Here is a 23,404-nt window from a genome sequence, read left to right as displayed (position 1 = left end):
ACCTCCTAGCCTCAAGTGGTCTTCTTGCCTCAGCCTCCCAAAATGCTGGGATTACAGGCATAAGCCACCACACGGGGCCTTATCTTCCCCTTTCACCAGATTGACTATCCCACCTACATTTCTGGCTATTCAGTGATTGCTCTTAATGACTAAGGGGCAGGGTCTGAACCCTTAAACCAAGTCTCTTATTTCCTCCTGGAGGAGTTTGTATTTCTCTCATTTATGAGTAATATGTTGGTATATAAGAAACAGCCCTGGATGATAGGAAGTGAAGTGATATTTTGGTGCTGGGGGATAGAATCATGTTAGGAGGAGGCTTTGCATGGGACATTCTGCTTTCCCTGAGGAGTGACTGCCTTGCTCTCAAAGAGGGTAATTAACAATGTCCAGGGGCCAGAAAGTTAGAGGAGAATGACAACCTAGAAAAGACCTTTTGAGTTGGAAACAGGAATCTTAAGTTTCAGTAGAGTGAGATGAACTCAGTTTAATGAAGGCTTAAGTAGAAAGATTTCCTTCTCTGAGATATGAAAAAATTTTATTAATAAAAAATATGGGACATGGCAGCATGGCTCATGCCTGTAATCCCAACACTTTTGGAGGCCAGAGCAGAATTTCTTGAGCCAAGGGGTTTGAGACTAGCCCAGGCAACATAGCAACACCTCATTTCTGCATACGAAAAATAAAATTAAAAAAATTAGCTGAGTGTGGTGGTGTGTGCCTGTAGTCCTAACTACAGGCTGAGGCTGAGGTGGGGGAGGGTTGCTTGAGCCCAGGAGTTGGAGGTTACAGTGAGCTGTGATCCTACCACTGCACCCCAGCCTGGGCGACCCTGTCTCTAAAAAAAAAAGAAAAAAATTACAAAGCGGCATAATCACAAATATGTGCCATTTAGTAACAAGAAAATAAGTTACTCATAACTGAAAGTCCTTGTCACTCAATTTATGTATTTTTACTAGACTATATTAACACAGGTAAATATTTCTAACTATAAACAAAATTTTGTTCCAGCTTTCAGTCACATAAGATTACATCATCCCATTTTTTCCTCTGCTGGCATAATCTCAATGAGATATATTATTGTATATTTAGGCTAATTCCAATTTTATGCTATTAAAAATACATTTCCCATAAACATTTCTAGGCGAATATATATTTTTGTAATTGCTTATAATAAATTCCAAAGGTGGAAGGCCTGGGATAAAAAGCATAAATATATTCAAACTCTTGGTATGCTCTTTAGAAATGTAGTATCACTTTACACTGGCTTCCATTTTATCCATTTTTTTCTTTCAACATTTCACTATTTTGTCCAGCTACCATTTACTGCATATATGGTATAAACCTAGCATTTAATCTGATTGCTTTTCTTAAAATTTCCCAACATTTACCATTGTGTTTTTCTACGCTGTGGCTTTTTCTTTTTTCCTTAAGTCATCTTTAGCCATATTTTAGATTCTTAAATATTCTGCTTCTTACTGCTGGGCTCTTTCATTCCACTATCTCTGTGTCAGTGCTTGCATTGAGACTTTGTCAGTTTAATTAGGCCCTCCACGTGTCTTCCTTTTTTTTTTTTTTTTTTTTTTTGAGACAGAGTCTTGCTCTGTCGCCCAGGCTGGAGTGCAGTAGCGCGATCTTGGCTCACTGCAAGCCCCGCCTCCTGGGTTCACGGCATTCTCCTGCCTCAGCCTCTCAAGTAGCTGGGACTACAGGCGCCCGCCACCACGCCCGGCTAATTTTTTGTATTTTTAGTAGAGATGGGGTTTCACCGTGTTAGCCAGGATGGTCTCGATCTCCTGATCTCGTGATCCACCCACCTCGGCCTCCCAAAGTGCTGGGATTCCAGGCGTGAGCCACTGCTCCCGGCCCTTCCTTTTCAACTATTCTTTCCTCACTCCATTCCAGCTGCACTTGTCTTTTTGCTTCTTCTTGAACAAGCCAAGTAAGCTCTAATGTTAGGAACTGCGCTCTAGCTATTTGCTGTGCCTGGGATATTCTCCTCCCAGGTATCTGCTTGGCTCAGGTACTCACTTCTTTTGAGTCTTGGTTGAGGTTTCACTTTTTTTTTTTTTTTTTTTCCAGACAGAGTCTTGTTCTGTTGCCCAGGCTAGAGTGCAGTGGTGCGATCTCAGCTCACTGCAACCTCTGCCTCCTGGGCTCAAGCAATTCTCATGCCTCAGCCACCCGAGTAGCTGGGATTACAGGCATGCACCACCACGCCTGGCTAATTTTTGTATTTTCAGTAGAGACAGAGTTTTGCCATGTTGGCCAAGCTGGTCTTGAACTCCTGGCCTCAAGTGATCCACCCACCTCGGGCTCCCAAAGTACTGGGATTACAGGCGTGAGCCACCACTCCTGGCCAGGTTTCACCTTTAAGTGTCCAGCTCTGACCATCTGTGTAGTAAAGAATTAGGCGGCCTTTGTCTTTGGTTTCTGGGAAGTAACCTCTAATCCTTTGGAATTTCCTGAGTGATAGGAGTATTCATTATTCACGGTGGACCCCTGGGATCCCACGTGATAGTTTCTGCTAACACAGTGACTCACGGAAGACCCCTGGATAGTTTATGTTTGCAAGATGACTCAGGCTGGGAGCTGGCCACCCGGAAAAGCCAACCATGTAGTTAAGAGTTGGGGCTTTGAGTCATGTGATACAAGTCCAACCTCCAGGAAGGAAAAGGGGGCTAGAGATTGAGTTCAACCACATAGCCAATGATTCAATCATGCCTAAATAACGAAGCCTCAATAAAAACTCCAGATACCAAAACTCAGGCGAACATCCCTGGTCAGAGTATTTTCATGCTTCAATGCTGGGAGGGCAATGTGTACCTGAGAATGAGGGAAGCTTCACATTTGGAACTCTCTCAGACTTTGCCCCAGGCACCTCTTCTTCTGTTTCTGGTCTGTCCTTTTTGCTATAATAGAACTACAATCATAACATAGTTTTTTCTGGAGTTCTGTGAGTTGTTTTAGCAAATTACTGACCGGAGAGTGGCTGTGGGAAACTCCAAATTTGCAGCCATCTAGTCAGAAGTAAGGATGGCCTGGGAATTCCTGAACTTGCTGCTGGTGTCTGGAGGGCAGTTTTGTGGAGGAATGTGCCCTTAATGTTGAGTTCCCATTTTTTAAGTGTACAATTCAATAGCTTTTGGTAGGTTCACAGAATTGTGCAGCTGTCATCCCCAACATGTTTTTTGAACTTTCAAATTTCTGATCTGGTTCAATCAAAAAGGAACCTCCAATCCAGGTTAATCACTGGATTTGATTATTTCATCTCTTCAGACTCTCTTAATTTAGAACAGAATTCTTTCTTTTTTTTAAGTGAATTTTTTGAGACAGTCTTGCTCTGTTGCCCAGGCTGGAGTGAAATGGTGTGATCACAGTTCACTGCAGCCTTGACCTCCTGGGGTCAAGCAATCCTCCCACCTCAGCTTCCCAAGTAGCTGGGACCACAGGTGCATGTCACTACATCCAGCTAATTTTTTTTTTTTTTTTTTTTTTTTGAGACAGAGTCTCGCTCTGTCACCCAGGCTGGAGTGCAGCGGCGTGATCTCGGTTCACTGCAAACTCTGCCTCCCGGGTTCACGCCATTCTTCTGCCTCAGCCTCCCGAGTAGCTGGGACTACAGGCACCCGCCACCATGCCCAGCTCATTTTTTGTATTTTTAGTAGAGACGGGGTTTCACCATATTAGCCAGGATGGTCTCAATCTCCTGACCTCGCGACCCACCCACCTCGGCCTCCCAAAGTGCTGGGATTACAGGCGTGAGCCACCGTGCCTGGCCCCAGCTAATTTTTTTAAAAAAATTTTTTGTAGAGATGGGGGTCTCACTATGTTGCCCAAGCTGGTCTCAAACTCCTGGGCTCAAGCAATCCTCCCACCTTAGCCACTCAAAGTGGCTGAGATTACAGACATGAACCATCACACCTGGTGACACTGACTTTTAAAGACTTTTTATTGAGCTATGACATAAGGTAAAAAGCACAAATCATGTGTACTGCTTTTTCACCTGCTATAACCCTGTAACCAGCACCTAGATTAAAAAACAGATCAGGCTGGGCGTGGTGGCTCTCGTCAGTAATCCCAGCACTTTGGGAGGCTGAGGAGGGCGGATCATGAGGTCAGGAGATCAAGATCATCCTGGCTAACACAATGAAACCCCGTCTCTACTAAAAATACAAAAAATTAGCTGGGCGTGGTGGTGGGCGCCTGTAGTCCTAGCTACTTGGGAGGCTGAGGCAGAAGAATGGTGTGAACCTGGGAGGTGGAGCTTGCAGTGAGCCGAGATCACACCACTGCACTCCAGCCTGGGCTACAGAGCAAGACTCCGTCTCAAAAAACAAACAAACAAACAAACAAAAAACAGATCATGTGAGCAGGAAAAAATAAAATAAAAATGACACCAAACAGAAAAGGATTGGTGGCTATTTTGGCTAAGCCCAGGTGTGTGTGTGTTTTGATCTCAGGGAAGCTTCCCGAGTAGCTGGGATTTACAAGTACCCCCCCTACCACACCTGGCTAATTTTTCTATTTTCAGTAGAGACGGGGTTTCACCATGTTGGCCAGGGTGGTTTCGAACTCCTGACCTCAGGTGATCTACCCACTTCGGCCTCCCAAAGTGCTGGGATTACAAGCGTGAGCCACCATGCCTGCCCTGAGCACAATCTTTGTAACTAGCTATACATGTAACTATACATATAGAAAACCAGCACAAAGTGGGCCAGTAGTATTTAATGAAATCTAATGACTAACCATAAGTCCACAGAGGGAGAAAAACATTTATCAAATTCACAAGTCACGCTTCTAATCAAATCTCTTTAATTTCCAGGGTCAGTTGTTCATAGCATCTATCTACTCATATAACAACTCTGCCCTTTGAAATGAATCCACTGTGGTTTGGATCTGTTGCCTCTTTCTCTTTTCTGAGAGTAGAGAGAGCTACCTTCATAAATAATATTTGCTAACAACAGCAAGGCAAAAACAATTATCAATGCATTTGTGTCTTTCAGGGCAGATTGGTCTATCAAGTCCTTAATTTCCCCTCTCTCCTTTCTCCCTCCCTTCCCTAAAGGATGTGCCTGTGGTAGGTACATCTTTCTACCATCCATCACAACTTTTCATTCTCTTTTCTGATGTTCAAATACAGGTCAATTCTGGTCATCAAACAAACTGCCAAAAGGATAAGTAATGAGCCACTCAGATTAACATATGCACTAATAAAAATTTAATATCAGAAAACAGCATTTTTTTAACCATTCACAATTAAAGTGGAAAGAGACAAAATTATAAGGCAGCCATCCATGGAATGATTTCATGTTTACAAGGGATCCAGAAAAAGGGACATTTAAAATCACTGTTCCAGCTATTGAACCAGGGGAACTGCAGTCTTATCCCATGAGACTTCTAACTTGCTGGAAGATGCCACAAGAAAAAAAGATCAAAGCCAATCTCCTTGTGTTAAGCCACTGGGTTAGGCTGAGTATATCTAGAGAATTCCTAAATGGTTGTCTAGTTCTTTCCCACAAGTTACACATTTCCTTCAGGCCTCCTGAGGTGAATCTAGATGTCTCAGGTACAAAGAGGTTTTAATTTCACAGCATCTCCAACAGTGCACTTTGGGTGATGTGGACCATTCTGTATTGAGCAGAAATTTTCTAATGGAAGGAAGGTTCCTCTGCAGAACAACTACAGAGGATTTTCACTTAACACTGCAGCAGTTCTGGATGAATCTGGTCATGATTCTCAGTCTCCCAAGGGGCTCAGGGGCCCACAAGGCAGGAACATCCTTTGGGGGTTTGTGCTGCTGTCATACGGTTCCTGTGTTCAGTCCCTAGCTACCACGTGTTTCAGGGGCTTAATACACTCCGATGCTGGTGTGTCCTCTTAGTTCTAATCCTTGAAAAAGAGAAAAACCAGGCAGTGACACTTAGAAGTAGGCTAGTAAAAAAACCCACAATCACATTTTCTCCTTTCTGCAAAGAAAGGACAACTCAAAACAGCCACTCCCTTTCTTTTCTCTAATGATTCAAAATACCAGAACAGGGCTCACTTGGCTGTTTTGAATTGGGAAAGAAAGAGGTGAAAGCGGGGAGAAAGAGAAAACACATAACCTCTAGGTAGGTAGTACTGTTTCCAACTATCTACGTTCCAGTGCAGAATCTTTGCTAAAAAAAAAAATTGGCAACAGTGTGCACAGGAAAACTGAATCAAACCTGGAACATCACTGCTTTCTTGAAATGGAACTGACAAGCAATTAACTGGAGAATAAATGAGGGGAATGGAGCAGTAGTATTCTTGAACTTAATTTGCCATTTAAGAGAGCACTTGGAATCTGAAGAAAGTCTATCCCTACCAAGGAAACGGAGTCAAATTGCAATTAAGATTAACTTTGGTTATATGGAAGGAAGAATCATGCTTCTCATCATCAATTGCATCTCTTTGGTAGCCAATAATTCCATCTGTAATCATGGCAGCAACTTAAGTATTGCCAATGTTTTCAAATGTGTTACAGCATTAAGGCATCCACATCTAAAGAGGCAGTTTTAAACAAGAGGAAAACGGAACTGAAATGTGCCAAGAAGTGAAAACGGACACGGCCTCTCCTGGAATACTGCCCACCATGCCAGCAAGCTCTTCCTCCAGTCAAGAAGGCCTGTGCCACGCTGCTTGGTTCCCTGCTGCCTGAAGATGCATTTGAGCCCTATGAGATTAGTATGGCTATTTCTGTCTGCTGACCAGGAGAGAAATGAGTAGTTCTCGAGGCAGCAGCTTTAAAATCTGGGAAAGCCCATACATAGCTTCTGAGAGCTAAGAGGGCCCTGAAAGGTTTGCTTGTTAATAGTGAGGTCCAGAGGGGAAGGCAAATTTGGAAGTCAGATGGTTCAATCCTTGCCGGAGTTCAAGGCTCCATCCAGCAAGATATACTAGCCAAACTTTTAAGCATGATGGCAAGGCACTGCTGAAAGAGGCTTTGGCCAGTAGAACAAATTACCATTGCACACAACAATATGATAGAAAGCACTACTGTCCAAACCAAACCAGACACTACAATCTGCTATTTATTTGACAAAGTCAGTTTCCAGAGAGAATCTAGGCAACCATATAGTTTTGAAGGACCAGATGAAACCTCAAGTCTCACACCAGTCAGCTGTTAACATCCAATCAAGGAAGTCATTTGGACTTTCCATACTATACCTTCTCTTGGTGGTAAAATTGTATGCAATTGTTGCCAGTGACTACATACAACTGTATCCTATTTGTGCTACTTTCCTCACTGTGGCCAGCAGAGGGCTCACAAGCTTTATTTCCACAGCTGCTGATCCAGTGACAAATTCATGAAGGAAATAAATCATAGGCATGCTAGCTTATGCGTCATAGAACACGTTTTTACAAACTACTACGTCCACTGCCCTGAAGAAACTAGTCTTGGTTCCCCCTTAGTGTAATGTGTTTTGAAATAGTATAGAAAGTAAAAATAAATTAATAATACAATATTATACACTTATTTGACAAGACAGGGTTTACAAAAATTTTGGCAAATATGAAAAAAAATTATCCTAGTTTGTTAAACACTTTTGCTATCTCAATTGTTTAAATTACCAGAATATTAGTGATTGTGTCAATTTACACATGAGGAGGTGGTATTTTAAGGGCTCAACAAAGCGGCATTTGACACAAAGGTAATTTCTTTGAAGGGGGATAAAGAATAAAGATATTATTATCTTCATTATCACAGTTCGAGAAGTGGTTGTCCTGATAAGAATTCATCTCACACAAATATTAACACCAGCAGTAAGCAGCAAATTGTGGCGAGGAGAGGCTAGAGGGAAAAGTTAGGAGAAAAGCAAAGAAAAGACGAAGAGACAAGAGACATGATTCCAATAAGCTTTAAATCAATAGGCAAACACTTCTCATTTATGATCCATCTTGCTACAGGTGGTTATGTGAGAAGACACAGTGTCCCCTAAGCTGACCTAGTATTTAGGTCCCTAGAGGGATTGCTGATCTGCTAAGAGAAATACCTAAAAAAAAAAAAAAAAAAAGGACAACTATACATTTTGGTAGTCTTTTAAAAAAGGCTACTACAAAGATATCAATAACCATCCAAAAATCACTTAAAATTTAATATCCCTTAATTTCCAAAGACACTTTGTGATCTGACTGTTCTTGAAGGAAAGCCTAGAACTGAAACTACTAGAACTTGGCTCCTCTCTAGGAATGTGGAGACAGGTATTCTGCAAAGGAGAACTTGACAAGGAATGCTACAAAATACCAGTCACCTCTTTAGAAGCTCCTCCCACCTCTCCTGCTCCGTTTGATGGAATGGCAGGCTGGATTCAGAGAGGCACGTGCCAAAGGAGCTGTTTAAGTCCCTCTAGACATCCCTTTTCAATGGATATCTCTTTTGAGTATAAAGAGAGCTTTCAATGTGTCTTGCTATCATTTTCCTGACCCTAATCCCAAATTAACTAGAATCACCTTTAGCATCTAAGTGAGCGGGTGCTATGACCTTCCATCAACGCATGTGGCATAGATGCTAAAGCACCAGTCTTACATGGTGGGAACCATGTTAAAAATCAATGGATAAAGTAGCAGAGCCTCTAAACTAAGAAGAAAGAGACATAGCTTAATTACAGAACACTGTATTTTCATAATCACTATTTCATTGTGAGTATGAAGTTCTCCTCTTTTCCTTAAAACTAAATTCCATCTTCCCTGAGAATAGGGTTAAGAGAAACATTAAAATGCAAAATGTCAAGGGCCTTTTAAAAGATAACACAATGGGATGTCTATAGCTAACTGCAATGTAAATGTGTTTCTACTCTAAAAGCTTTTCCATTACTCAGGTTTTAACCTCACCTCCCCTCTGGACTCTAGGAATACATGTAGAGATGCGCAAGGTGAGACAAGAGACTGAGGAGGTGAGTAGTTGTCACGCGCCGGCTGTTCTCACTGGATGGCAAACGGCCCTGGACCAAGGCTGGACCTTGAACATTTAATGCTGGTGTCCTACTGACAGGATGAGAGGGATGAGGCAACCCAGAACCAGGGCTGCCACTTCCAGGCGGCTGAGGCCTCTCCCTCCCGTGGCATCGGGCCTGTGGCTGTGCCCTATTCCGCCCACCTCAGGGAGGACATGTACTGTGGCAACATAAAGAAATGTCCCGGCAGAGAAAAGCATGGCCACTCCCGTGGCGTTCACCTCTGAAAGGGCTTCTTTACTGCTCTGTGAATTAGAAGAGAGAAAGAGGAAAAACTAAGTCAAGTAAAATTCAGGGTCAGGAAGAAGTCCCAATTAAAAAACACTCACTGTTCTTAACTGGTGCTGTCTAGGACACTGGGGACATCTAGAGAACACAGCAACTTTAAGTTATTCATGGGAAGCTTCCAAATAAGGGTTTAAGAATATCAGTGATGTACGCAATTGATTTTTTAAAAAATTTATTGTAAATCAACAATTTATAATTATATATATTTATAGGGTATAAAGTGACATTATGATTCATGAATAAAATGTGGAATAATTAAATAAAACTAACATCTGTCATCTCAAATATTTATCATATTTTGTAGTGAGAACATCTGAAATTTACTCTTAGCAATTTTGATATGTACCACACACTATTATTAAACTACATTCACCACAGTTCCATCATTCTGTCCATCCATTCATTGACTGTATCTGTCTTTAGAGATGAGGTCTCGCTATGTTGCCTAGGCTGGAGTTGAGTGGCTATTCACAGGCACAATCATAACACACTACAGCCTGGAACTCCTGGGCTCAAGCAATCCTCCTGTCTCAGCTTCCCAAGTAGCTGGGACTACAGGTATGCGCCACTGCCCCTGGTTCACAATTGCTTTTTAAAACAAACTTTAAGTGCTGGTTCAACAGGTTTGGCTTGTATTATTCTTGAGATAGAATCAACAACATATTATTGCAGATATTAAATTTCAGACATGAATTTATTTATTCTATAATATTTAACAAGCATCATCTATGCACCAGGCTCTGGGCCAGGTGCTTGAGATACAGTGGTAATCAAGATGCAGTAGTTGACCTCATAGAGCCTAGAAATATCTCTTAAGCGGCCGGGCGTGGTGGCTGATGCCTGTAATCCCAGCACTTTGGGAGGCCGAGGTGGGCGGATCACGAGGTCAGGAGTTCGAGACCAGCCTGGCCAACACGGTGAAACCCTGTCTCTACTAAAAATACAAAAATTAGCTGGGCATGGTGGCGGGCGCCTGTAATCCCAGCTACTCCGGAAGCTGGGGCAGGAGAATCGTCTGAACCTGGGAGGCAGAGGTTGCAGTGAGCCGAGATTGCGCCATTGTACTCCAGCCTGGGTGACAGGCAAGATTCCATCTCAAAGGAAAAAAAAAATGTGTGTGTGTATAATATGTATATCTCATAAGCTAATCTTTATAAAACTAATTTCAACCTTTTCTGTTAAAAAAGTAGACCTATGGACTAAGACAATTAATTAAAATTTTAAGAAAAGGACATGCCATAGATGCAGCAAGTAACTCCATGTCTCCAGAATTATCAGCACCTTCCTGTCAAAAGGTTAAAAAACTGACACTGATTACTGAAGTGATAGAGTAATCTGTTAAAGGGAACAACATACTGCTCACTGAAAGAAGAGAAGGCTCTTCAGGTAAATGGAAAGGGTTTTTATAACACACTCTTAGCAACTAAGATCAACAAACCCTTGCTTAACAGGAACTTAGCCATTCTTGGTCTCATTTTTTACATGTTCCTATTAATATGGGTTTTACTGCCAAATACTGAATTGACTGATGCTCAGAAGAATCAATGACCTTTAGAGAGGGTGCTGGGGAAAGCAGTTCCCATCAACTAGCCCTGAGTCAGTTTGCTTCTAAGATTTTCCTCCAGTTGCCTGCCAGTTGACATTTGGGTAAAATGTGGAGGGTTGTTGCTAAGAGCTACAGACAGGATTACAAGGCATGGGAAGGTCCAGCTTGGAGACAGAAGAGCACATGTTACCTCAGGTCTGAAGCTATGTTCAGTACAAAGTATTCAATAGAAAGAACTGTACAGTTACTATCTGGGGACATGAGAGCTGGGAGAAGAGGAGGAACATGTGAAAAATGAGACCAAGAATGGCTAAGTTCCTGTTAAGCAAGGGTTTGTTGATCTTAGTTGCTAACAGTGTGTTATAAAAACCCTTTCCATTTACCTGAAAAGCCCTCTCTTCTTTCAGTGAGCAGTATGTTGTTCCCTTTAAAAGATTACTCTATCACTTCAGTAATCAATGTCAGTTTTTTAAACTCTTGACAGCAATCTCTGCCCAGCTGCTGCTCTTCTCAAAGCGGCTATGTGGCTTGTTACTCACGCTTCCTGTGTCTACCTCACATTAAATATGGACAGATTTGACTTATTAGATATCTGTCAAATGAAGCTAGCATGGCTGGTTACGTTATACTATTTTAAATATTGAAGGGCTATCATATTTATGCAAATATTCTTGGAACTGATTGATAGGGAAGAAGTTTTCAAATTAAATGAATAGGAAAATGCTAATACGAAGAGGACACATTGGAATTAAGATATTTACCCCGTACAGTTTTTACTCCTAATTTTATCTTTAGTTTGAGAGAGTAATGTATTGGAAAAATTCAATCTAAGAGATCATAAATTCTAAGAGATCACAAGACACTGGTTTAGATAGCTGGGAATAGATTAGCTTACCTTACTCAGTCCTAAGTATGTCACCATGGACATAACTGGTGCTGCCAATGCAAAGACCAGCAAGTGCTTTCTGATTCGATTCCGCTCTAAGCCAGCATGCATCAAGAAGGAAACCAGTCCAAAAGCAGCTGGTGCCTGGAAATAAAAAATCATCTCTTATTATCATTCTAGAAGTATGGATTGCTTCTACATCAACAAGTATATGCCATTTGACTATGATTTCTCATACAAAGAAAAACTCACAAAAGGCCAGGCACAGTGGCTAACGCCTGTAATCCTAGCACTTTGGGAGGTCGAGGTGGGCGGATCACCTAAGGTCAGGAGTTCGAGACCAGCCTGGCCAACATGGTGAAACCCCGTCTCTACTAAAAATACAAAAATGTGTGGTGGTGGGCACCTGTAATCCCAGCTACTTGGGAGGCTGAGACAGGAGAATCGCTTGAACCCAGGAGGCGGAGGTTGCAGTGAGCCGAGATCACACCATTGCACTCCAGCCTGGGTGACAAAAGCAAACTCCATCTCAAAAACAAAAAACAAAAAACACACACACACACACAAAAAACCAAAAAACAAAACCAGGCAGAGTACCAACGCTGAGTTATGCCTCTTAGGAATTAATGTTCTAAGCCAAGAAAAGATCCTATTTGTGTGTTTCTTGGATAGTAAAAAAGAGAAACAGTCAAGAAAAGAAAAATACTTTTGAACAGAAATTATTACTATGAAATATAAAAATCTGAGGAGAATTTGACAATTTGTGTATATGTCTACACAAAAAAATTGAAACCCCTCAAGGAAAAGCTTAAGAAAATGGGAACAAGAAGCTATGAACAGATTTATTCAATTTTCCAAAATGAATAGCAATTATGAAATGAAGAAAATGTTCCCATTCCAGGAAAAACATTAAGTACCATGAGAAATTTTAATTATGAATACACTCAATACCAAACCTTACACCAAAATGTTGCTTACCTTATGTAGCATGATTGCCACAAACACAATTAACTGGACACTAGTCTGTGAAGTAGACGCTGCTGCTCCCAAAGCAACACCATCAGCTATATTTGGAAACAAGGAAACATAAAATACTATAAACAACAACAACAATAACAGTGTAGTGGTTGAGTGTATGAGCTTTACAGTCAGGTCCAGCTGGATCTAGTAAGGTTACTTAACCTTTCTACACGCCAGCCTTATCTTTAAAATGTGTTCAATGAAGTATGTATTTCTTAGGGTTTTCATGAGGATTAAATGAGATAACTTATGTAAAGAGCATAGCATCTGGCCCAGAGTATTCAATGTTAGTTATTTTGGTTGCTGTTGTTGTTACTGGAAAACTAACATTCAATTTTCCAACTAATCAAAAACCCATTGATTAGTTAATCAAATTCTAACAAGGGAAATACCAAAGAAGAATTTCAAAGGAAGCATCTCTTAATCTTATAGGTTAAGAAACAAAATAGTCCCAGCTACTTGGGAGGCTGAGGCAGGAGGATTGCTTAAACCCGGGAGGTGGAGCTTGCAATGAGCCGAATCGTGCCAGTGCACTCCAGCCTCGGCAACAGAGTGAGACTCCGTCTCAAAAAAAGAAATAAATAAAATAAAGATACTAGAACTCTATATAGATGATTACTACTTAATGAGTAAACACTGCTTGAATGAATGAAATTTGTTAGAAAAGCATATTATACTTAGAAAGGGCCAGGTAACAGTGTACCACCTTTCACATGCCTTTCTTTGCCACTGACAGAATTCTATTACTAGGACTAGGTTTGGGTTATGATTCTAAAGTGTACCCTGTCAGCAATGCTAAGACCTCTGCATTTCACTGCATACCACTTCTGCTTAAACTGGTGCTTTGTGTATAAACTGGTAACAGAGCTGTTCAGGACAGAAGTGCCAAGGCTCTTTTCCAGATGACATTCTAGAGCCAAGAATGAAAAGAGCAAACTTCTTCTTAAGAGCTAGACAGTAAATATTTCAGGCTTTGCAGTTATTTGGTCTCTTGCAACTGTTCAATTCTGCCACTGTTGCACAAAAACAAAAGAGATGGATCATTATCATTGTCTATCTCTTCCTCAGCCTCCTGCAACTTTATCTTCATTCTAACATCAGTCACATTTGCCTTTCTCCATTTTTTATTGCCATCACCCTAACCTAAATTTTCATCACTCAAACAAACCTAAATCAGCAATAGGTTCCCTACTCTCATTTTTCCCTAATCAAATTCACTGTCACAAACAATACATAAATACATGGGCAAGGCTGTGTTCCAATAAAACTTCCTTAATTTGAATTATATAATTCTCATGTGCTACAGTATGTTCCTCTCTCTTTTTTTTTTTTTAAACCATTAAAAAGTATAGAAACCATTCTTAGCTTGCAAACCCCTGACACTGAGCACACCAGGCTTGTGCTTGTGTTGGAGGACTTCATCAAGAAACCTTTTCCTCAAAGGCCAGTCCAAGAGCATTCAATGAGGACAGTCCCTGAAATATAAACACTAAGGTCTCCCCTGTGCGATAGAAAACAAAGAAGTTCCACTGCAATCCAACCCTACCTGCAGCATGGACGACCAGACCCAGCGTGGTGGTGATTTTGGAATTGCTAGACCTTGCTGCTTCTGGATCTAAAGTGAAAATGAGAAAGACAGCGTTAAGCTATGTGAGACAGAAACTGTTCAAACATTGGTCTGGAGGTGAAAGAATTTCACTAATGTTGGCCAGGCTGGTCTCAAACTCCTGACCTCCAATAATCCGCCCGCCTCACCCTCCCAAAGTGTTGAGATGATAGGCGTGAGCCACCGCACCCAGCCACTATCTTTTTTCTTTCTGCTTCAAACCCTTAGAAGATTTCCCTGTCCTGAAGAGGTGGCTAAGAGGGAACTCTTCATTTGACTCAGCCTTACCTTAACAGGTACACTGAAATGTGTAACCCCCAACGGCCCCAACTTCCTCCTATTCCTTAATCCTCTTCCTCTACTATTCCAAGGAAAGTGCTCTATGGCCTCTGATCATTTCTTTCCAGACCAATCTAATTGTCATTGTCTATCTCTTCCTTAGCATCCTGCAACTTTATCTTCATTCTAACATCTGTCACATTTTTATTGCCATCACCCTAACCTAAATTTTCATCACTCAAACCTAAATTAGCATCAGGTTCCCTACTCTCATTTTTCCCTAATATAATTCATCTTACACATCCGTGTCAGATTCATCGTTTGAAAACACCACCCTTGGCCGGGCACAGTAGCTCACACCTGTAATCCCAGCACTTTGGGAGGCCAAGGCAGGTGGATCACCTGAGGTCAGGAGTTTGAGACCAGCCTGACCAACATGGTGAAACCACGTTTCTACTAAAAAATACAAAAATTAGCTGAGTGTGGTGGCGGGCGCCTGTAATCTCGGCTATTTGGGAGCTGAGGCAGGAGAACTGCTTGAACCCAGGAGGCAGAAGTTGCAATGAGCCGAGATTGTGCCATTGCCCTCCAGCCTGGGCAACAAGAGTGAAACTCCGTCTCAAAAACAAACAAACAAAAAACCCACCACCCTTCTGATGTGTCAGTTACCATTTAAGAATCTGCTGCTTTTCAAATTCAGGGCAAACTGCTATATTAGATAGGTTCTTAAGCCCTTTATCAACTAGTTCCAACTTATTTCTCAATGCCCAGTCTAGTTAAACCAGTTTGCTTAACACCATCGAACAAAACCTTCTTATTCTCCTTTCCCCAAGTCTCCTCACCTGTAATTCTTGGCACATACTGAACTTCTCAGCTTGTTAAGCCAACACTTGGACATCAATCAAAGTCTAATTACAGAACCACTTCCCTCAAGAAAGAATAAAAAATTGAAGACTAAGCATGGTGGCTCATGCCTGTAATTTCAGCAGTCTGGGAGGTCGAGGGGGGAGGATCACTTGAGGCCAGGAGTTTGAGACCAGCCTGGCAACATCACAAGACCCTATCTCTACAAAATTTTTAAAATTTAGCCAAGTGTGGTGGTGCATGCCTGTAGTCCCAGGTATCTAGGAGGTTAAGGTGGAAGGATAACTTGTGCCTAGGAGTTTAAGGCTGCAACAAGCCATGCTCATGCCACTGGACTCCAGCCCGGGTGACAGGGCAAGACCTTGTCTCAAGAAAAATTAAAAATAAAAATAAAAAATAAATTTAAAAAATTGATTCCAGCTCAAAGCAACTCTCCCCTTGCCTAGACCTAGTGATCTATGCAGGCAGTCTTCAAAGGTTCCTCTATACACCACCTCAGATATACAAAGCCATTTTCACTTGAATGTTTTCTATCCCCAGATGGACTGTAAATGCTAAAGCATTAAATTTTCTATCTCTCTTTTCCTTTAACATGTCTGACACAATGTAGCACAGCACTAGGCACCCAACAGTTACTTAATAAATCCTTGCTGAAGAGTGAAAAAAGCATTTATGTGTATTAAATAAAGATGTCAGTGCTATTGTAGGAAACATACAAGCAAATAAAGTTAAAAGATGGGGACATCAAAATGCCAGGTAAAATGACAGATGAACATCAGTCAAGTAAGTTACAGGGGATTTAATCTTCTTAGGAGTGCAGCATACAAAAGGAAGGGGTTTACAATGGAAAAAGTATACAAGTAAAGTAAGATATTACCTCTTATTAATAAATGATATTTTCCTATTAAAACACTGCAAAGAAGGGAAGCTAAAGACCCTAATCACCCTGAGCCAGCAAATAGCTCAATGCTACCCTGAACTGGAAGGAACAGTCAAATTACACTGTGTGCAAGCTGGCTCTGGCCTTTTTTTATACAAAGCCTTATCATCCAGTTATACTTAGGATCTTAAACAATTAGAGGCTTTAAAATTAGAAAGTTTTTATAAACCTATAAAGACTGCAGTTTAGCATAAATTTAATAAATACATTTTATTGACATTTTATAATACATAAAACTCTGCAGAAAATAGGTAAAACCAGGTCATCACACACGAAAGCCAGCAAAAACAATGACTTCAGAGATAAAACAGGAAGAAGAATAATGGAACACAAGCTACATTTAATTCTCTGTATAGGATTACTGGCTACTACTGCGCCCACACATTTTATTTTTATTTTTTTAGAGACAGAGTCTTGCTTGTTGCCCAGGCTGGAGTGAAGTGGTGCGATCACAGCTCACTGCAGCCTCGAACTGAAATGATTCTCCCTCCCATCTCAGCCACCTGCTGTGATTACAGGCAAGTGCCACCATGCCTGGCTAATTTTTAAAGTACTTTTTTGTAGAGATGGGTCTTGCTGTGTTGTCCAGGCTGGTCTCAAACTCCTGACCTCAAGCCATCTTCCCACTTTGGCCTCCCAAAGTGCTGGGATTACAGGCATGCACCATTGTGACTGGCCTGACAATCACCATATATATCTTTAGAATCAGGTTTTTTTAAAAAAATCATTTGTTAAATGGAAATTTCTTTCAACTTACTGAGGAGGAAAAATTTTATTTCACATATTTAACATGTTTACATTTACATACATGTTTCAAAACACATAGAAGTGAAGTGGCCATTTCATCATTTTCCAAATTTCTCTTTGGCAGATCAAGGATTCTGAGAAAGTAGAATGGTACGGAAGAAAGATACCCTGGGAGAAGGCTAGCTTTGCCCCAGCTCGGTCCTCTTCCTTCCTTTCTTCCTTTTTTTTATTTTGAGATGGAATCTTGCATGGTCGCCCGCGCTGGAGTGCAGTGGCGTGATCTTGGCTCACTGAAACCTCTGTCTCCCAGGTTCAAGCGATTCTCGTTGCCTCAGCCTACCAAGTAGCTGGGATTACAGGTGCCCGCCACCGCGCCCAGCTAATTTTTTTGTATTTTTAGTAAAGACGGGGTTTCACTATGTTGGCCAGGCTGGTCTCGAACCCCGACCTCATGATCCACCCGCCTCGGCCTCCCAAAGTGCTGGGATTACAGGTGTGAGCCACCGTGCCCAGCCCCCTTCCTTTCTTGCATAAGCAAACACTCACACATGTGTATACACACACACACACACACACACACACACACACACACACACACAGAGCAGGATGTCAGAGGGAAACTAGAGCCACTTGCCCCTTCCCAGGATCAGAGAACACAGAAAAGGTCATTACTTTCTGCAGCTACTCTCTGTTCTTGAACTCACAACACTGTCCTGACCATGAATAAGGTCAGGTAGGAGAAATTTACAACTCCCTGAACTATAGGTTCACAAGTGTGAAATTCGACCATCCTTGTTTCTCTTTCTCTCTCTTTTTTTAAGACACAGGGTCTTCCTCTGTCACTCAGGCTGAAGTACAGTAGCACAATCATAGCTTACTGCAGTCTCGAATTCCTGGGCTCAAGCAATCCTCCCATCTCAGCCTCCCAAGTAACTGGGATTACAGGCACATGCCACCATGCCCAGCTAATTTTTAAGATTTTTGTAGAGACGGCGTCTCGCTTTGTTGCCCAGGCTGGTCTCAAACTCCTGGGCTGAAGCAATCTTCCCGTCTTGGCTTCCCAAATCGCCTGGGATTACCGGCTTGAGTCACCAGGCCCAGCCTACTTTAAACTGAAACTGACAAGAATCACAAGAAAAATGTCTTGGAGCTCAGTGTGGCCAACTGTGTAATACAGCCAGAGTCCAATACCACCCAACAGTGCTTCTCATTTGCTGTTTGGAGTAAGGCACGTGAATAAAACCATTTATTCTTACATCAACTTTCCAAGATAAGATTTTATTAAAAAATATAACTCCATGGAAAAAAATTTAACACATAGTAAATACAAGGAGATTAAAAACCGTTCTAGACCAAAATTATTTTGTTTTGTTTTAAGCTTACTCCCACAATTTTTTTAAACTCTAATTTGGAAATAATTTTAAACCTTCAGTAAAGTTGCAAGAATAGTTAAAAAAAAATTCATACATCCTTTTCTCAGATGGACCAATATATTGATTAACATTTTGCCTCATTTGCTTCATCATTTATACTCACGCTCTCTGTACACACACACATTCTTTTTCTCTAACATTTAAAAGTAAGTTGCACACACACATCAATAACCCTTTATCCCCAGATGCTTCAATGTGTATTTTCTAAGAGAAAAGATATTTTCTTACATAATCACAGTACAGTTATCAACACTGACACTTTTTCTAATTTTCTTGCATATTGTAATTTTGTCAACTGCTCAATAAAGTACTTACTTCAGGGCATGTTTCCTTTCCAGGAAGGATCCAGTCTAGAATCACACATTTCACTTACTTGTAACTCTTTAGTCTCCTTTAATCTGGAACATTTCCTCTCGCTTTGACTTTTATGACATTGCCATTTTTGGATAATATATTCTCCTCCTTTCTTGTTTTTTTAGTAATAAAAACTTTTGTGTGTATGTCCTTAGACTACGGGTTCTTGGATGAAATGTTACAATGGTGATGATGCTTCTCCGGGTATCACATCTAGAGGTGCAGGATGTACATCTGCTGCTCACTGGTGGTGTTAATTCTGAATTATATCCTGGACATTGCCAACATTATCTCATGGATAGTCAGATTTTGTTATATTCCTCCAAAGAGTGACTTTTTTGTTTGTTTTGCTTTAAGTAGCTTAGTTGGATTAAAACTGCAAAATGTCTTTTGGGTTGCTGCTCAATTTTCAGTTTAATTTTTTTTTTGTGCTTTTTTTTTTTTTTTTTTTGAGACAGAGTCTCGCTTTGTTGCCCAGGCTGGAGTGCAGTGGCGTGACCTCGGCTCACTGCAAGCTCCGCCTCCCATGTTCACGCCATTCTCCTGCCTCAGCCTCCCCAGTAGCTGGGACTACAGGCGCCCGCCACCATGCCTGGCTAATTTTTTTGTATTTTTAGTAGAGACGAGGTTTCACCGTGTTAGCCAGGATGGTCTCGATCTCCTGGCCTTGTGATCCACCTGCCTCGGCCTCCCAAAGTGCTGGGATTACAGGCGTGAGCCACTGTGCCCCATCATTTTTTTTATTTTTTTGGAGACAGGGCCTCCCTCTGTTGCCCAGGCTAGAATACAGTGGCACAATACTGGCTCACTGTAACCTCCCTGTCCTGGGCTCAAGCTACCCTCCCACCTCAGTCTCCTAAGTAGCTGGGACTACAAGCACAGGTCACCACAACCAGCTAATTTTTGTATTTTTTTGTAGAAAAAAGGTTTTGACATGTTGCCCAGGCTGGTCTCAAACTTCTGGGCTCAAGCCATCCACCCACCTTGGCCTCCCAAAGTCCTGGGATTACAGGCATGAGCCACTGCATCCAGCCCAGTTTAGTTCATAATTATCTTCAGCTGAGCTACCTGGAGTCTGCCAAGCATGGTTCAGGGTCAGCTGGAGACCGAGGCGGTTCATATACAGAATTTGGGGCTGAGTTTCTCTTCTTTCTAGGATTCTCCCTTATTTTCAGTGCTGTAACCACTGAAACTCCTGAACTCTGTCCTCTGGTTCTTCAGTCCAGAAAGACTGAGTTTTCTATCAGAGTTTTAGCTGTCCCACAGGGGGCTGACTACTGAAAGCAGTAAAAACAGGAAATGCACCCTGTTCCAAGTGTTGACTCCCTTCCAGAATTTGCTTGCTTTGGGTTGCTCTCCACTGGTTTTTTGAATTCTGTCCAGCATTTTTAGTTACCTGTAAGGAGGCTGATCTGAGAGCTTACTTGGTCATATCAAAAGCAGAATGCTTGTGACCTTAATTTTGACTATCCGATCAAGGTATCATCTGATTTCTTCATTTAGTTACTTCTTTCCCCTTGAAGCCAATAAGGAAATAAAAATTTGCCCCCTACATTTAACATTCATTGATGATGCGTGCCTGAGCCAACCTTTACGGAGGGTTGCAAAAATGAGTATTTTTCCAACTCCAGCACTCTTTCTACATTTAACAACTGGAGCATTCTACTATAAGCAAGTGCTCTCTCTCTCTCTCTCTCTCGCTCTCTCTCTCTCTCTCTATATATATATATCACGGATGGGCTCATGGATTCCCATTTTTTTTTCTTTTTCTTTTTTTTTTTTTTTTTGAGACAGAGTTTAGTTCTTGTCTCCCAGGCTGGAGTGCAATGGCACAATCTTGGCTCACTGCAACCTCCGCCTCCTGGGTTCAAGCAATTCTCCTGTCTCAGCTTCCCCAGTAGCTGGGATTACAGGCGTGTGCCACCATACTTGGCTAATTTTTGTATTTTTAGTAGAGATGGGGTTTCACCATGTTGGCCAGGCTGGTCTTGAACTCCTGACCTCAGGTGATCCACCCGCCTAGGCCTCCCAAAGTGCTGGGATTACAGGTGTGAGCCACCGCGCCCGGCCAGATTCCCATTTTTTGAATGGTTTATGCTTTATTACTGTTCTTAATTATGTTGGTGCTCAACTTATCCCACATGTGGCCAGTGGGAACCCTTTTAAGAGGGTTCCTATATCCTATGACATGCTCCCATCTTCTTCCTTCCTTCTGTTTTTTTCAGTTCTAGATGTTCCAAGCTCACTTGTACTTACCCTGCCCCTGTCCTGGAATCAGCCCTGAGTCTTCTCTGAAGGGCCCTGGCATGCTCATGCTAGTGGGATGTCTTTATTTCTAGGCCCCATCTTCAGACAGAGCTAGGACATATATATATATGTATATATAAATATATATACAAAACCAAATACATTTAGAAATCCCGAGTCCAATACTTCCAATTCCAATAAGTCTCTATAGGGGTTCTTTCTTGCCTTCCTCCACTCCATACTTGTGTGTTCCTTCTTCCACACTTAGAATCCTGACTCCACCAACATCAACATGACCCATTGACTCAATCCTAAACATCTAAAGCAGCTTCAGAACTGTTTTGCCCATTCCATTACAAACAACAACAACAACAACAACAACAACAACGAGTTCAGTATTTGTTTATGGTTTTCTCCCAACTCTACCCAAGACTAAACATATATAGTCAAATACTACATTCATAATTTACTTGAATTAGTTTTTGTTAAATCCCTTCAGTGTGATTGTATTATTCACTTGAAATACAATTCATCTGTTTCAGTTAGCGCTCCCATCCATATTGGTTTCATCCTATTTTTTGAATATGTAGAACATTAACATGTTTCCAAAAGTCAGAATTATACCAAAAAGGCATGCTCAGGGGAATATCATGTGCTCCCAAAACCCTTCTGCCCTCTCAACTCCTCCACCTCACCCCATGCAGTTAATAAATGTCTTTTGTTTTCTAGCCAGTTCTTCTTCTGTTTCTTTTTTTGTAAAGGTAAGTAGATACACTTGACCACTGCACTGAACAATGTGGATGTTGGAGTGTTGACCCCCTACACAGTCAAAACTCCACATACAACTTTTCACTCCCCAAAAACTTAACCACTAATAGCCTACTGTTGATCAGAAGTCTTAATGATAACAAAGTCGATTAACACGTATTTTATTTGTTATATGTATTAATACTGTATTTTTACAAAAAAGTAAGCTAGGTAAAAGAAAATGTTATTTAAAAATCATAAGAAAGAGAAAATATATTCACTATTAAGTGGAAGTGGATCATCATAAAGGTTTTCATCCTCATCATCTTCACACTGAGTAGGCTGAGGAGGATGAGGAGGAAGAAGAGGGGTCGGTCTTGCTGTCTCAGGGGTGGCAGAGGTAGAAGAGGTGAAGGAGGTGGAAGGGGAGGCAGGAGAGGCAGCCACACTCAGTGTAACTTTTATCGAAAGAAAATCCATGTATAAATGGACTCACACAGTTCAAACTCATATTGTTCAAAGGTCAACTGTATGTTTTTCTTATTTCCCCTTCTTTCTTACATAAAACATAGTATATGCTAGATGATCATTACATTTTTTGCTTTTTTTTTTCCATTTAACAATACCTCCTGGAAATCTCTCCCTATCAGTTCACAGATACCTGAATCTTTATTCTTTCATTATTTTTTTTTAGAGCGACAGGGTTTCACATTGTCACCCAGGCTGGAGTGCAGTTATGCAATCATAGCTCACTGCAGCCTTGAACTCTAGTTTCAAGTAGTCATCCTACCTCAGCCTCTCAAAATGCTGGGATTAAAGGGGTGAGCCACTACGCTCTGCCTGAATCTTTACTCTTTTCTACAGCTACATGGTACTCCATTATGTGTACATACCATAGTTCATTCAGCCAATCTCCATGACTGAACATTTAAGTATTTTCCAATGATAAATAATGCTTCATTGAATAATCTTGTGCATATGTATTTTCATATTGGAGCTGTATTTGAGTAAATCCCTAGAAGTGGGATTTCAAAGGGTAAACATATATGTAGTTTTGTAAGATACTGCCAAATTCCTCTCCATGGGCATTGTACCATTTTGCATTGCCACCCCAATATATGAGTGCCTATTCTATCACAGCTTTGCCAATCGGGTGTATTGTTTAGCTTCTGAATTTTTGCCTGACAGGTAAGAAACGGTATCTCAGCATAGCTTTGACTTGTATTCAAGTGAAATTGAACATCTTTTCATAAGTTTAAGGGCCATTTTAATATCTTATTGCGATTATCTGTTCATGTCTTTTGCCTGCTTTTCTGCAGATTTTTCTGTCGACCAAAGATTCTTAGCCTGGGGTCTACAGAGGTGAATACAGGTAGAATTCAGGGGATGTCTGTGACTTTAACTTGAAAAAAATGCGTTTTTATTTTTACTAACCTCTGAAATTTAGCATTTCCTTTGTCTTTATTTTTTTT

General features: G+C 41.2%; 1 protein-coding gene across 5 annotated transcripts in view; it reads right to left on the bottom strand.

Annotated features, from left to right (window-relative positions):
- Positions 1–5,195: 5,195 nt before the first annotated feature.
- The window catches only part of SLC39A9 (solute carrier family 39 member 9), a 67,527-nt gene continuing 49,318 nt past the window's right edge, over positions 5,196–23,404 (bottom strand). For all 5 annotated transcript variants that reach the window (XM_019009827.3, XM_019009829.3, XM_004055357.5 and 2 more), the window contains 4 exons: positions 14,262–14,330; positions 12,674–12,759; positions 11,705–11,839; positions 5,196–9,220 (listed from right to left, as the gene is read on the bottom strand). In XM_019009827.3, the coding sequence (XP_018865372.2) occupies positions 8,990–9,220; positions 11,705–11,839; positions 12,674–12,759; positions 14,262–14,330 (521 nt within the window). In that variant the 3' untranslated portion in view covers positions 5,196–8,989. The remainder of the gene's footprint in view (positions 9,221–11,704; positions 11,840–12,673; positions 12,760–14,261; positions 14,331–23,404) is intronic.

The sequence above is a fragment of the Gorilla gorilla genome, chromosome 15 (genome assembly GCF_029281585.2).
Source record: "Gorilla gorilla gorilla isolate KB3781 chromosome 15, NHGRI_mGorGor1-v2.1_pri, whole genome shotgun sequence".
Lineage (NCBI taxonomy): Eukaryota > Metazoa > Chordata > Mammalia > Primates > Hominidae > Gorilla > Gorilla gorilla.
Note: the sequence above shows the minus strand (reverse complement) of the source record. Positions and strands in the feature narration are given on the sequence as shown.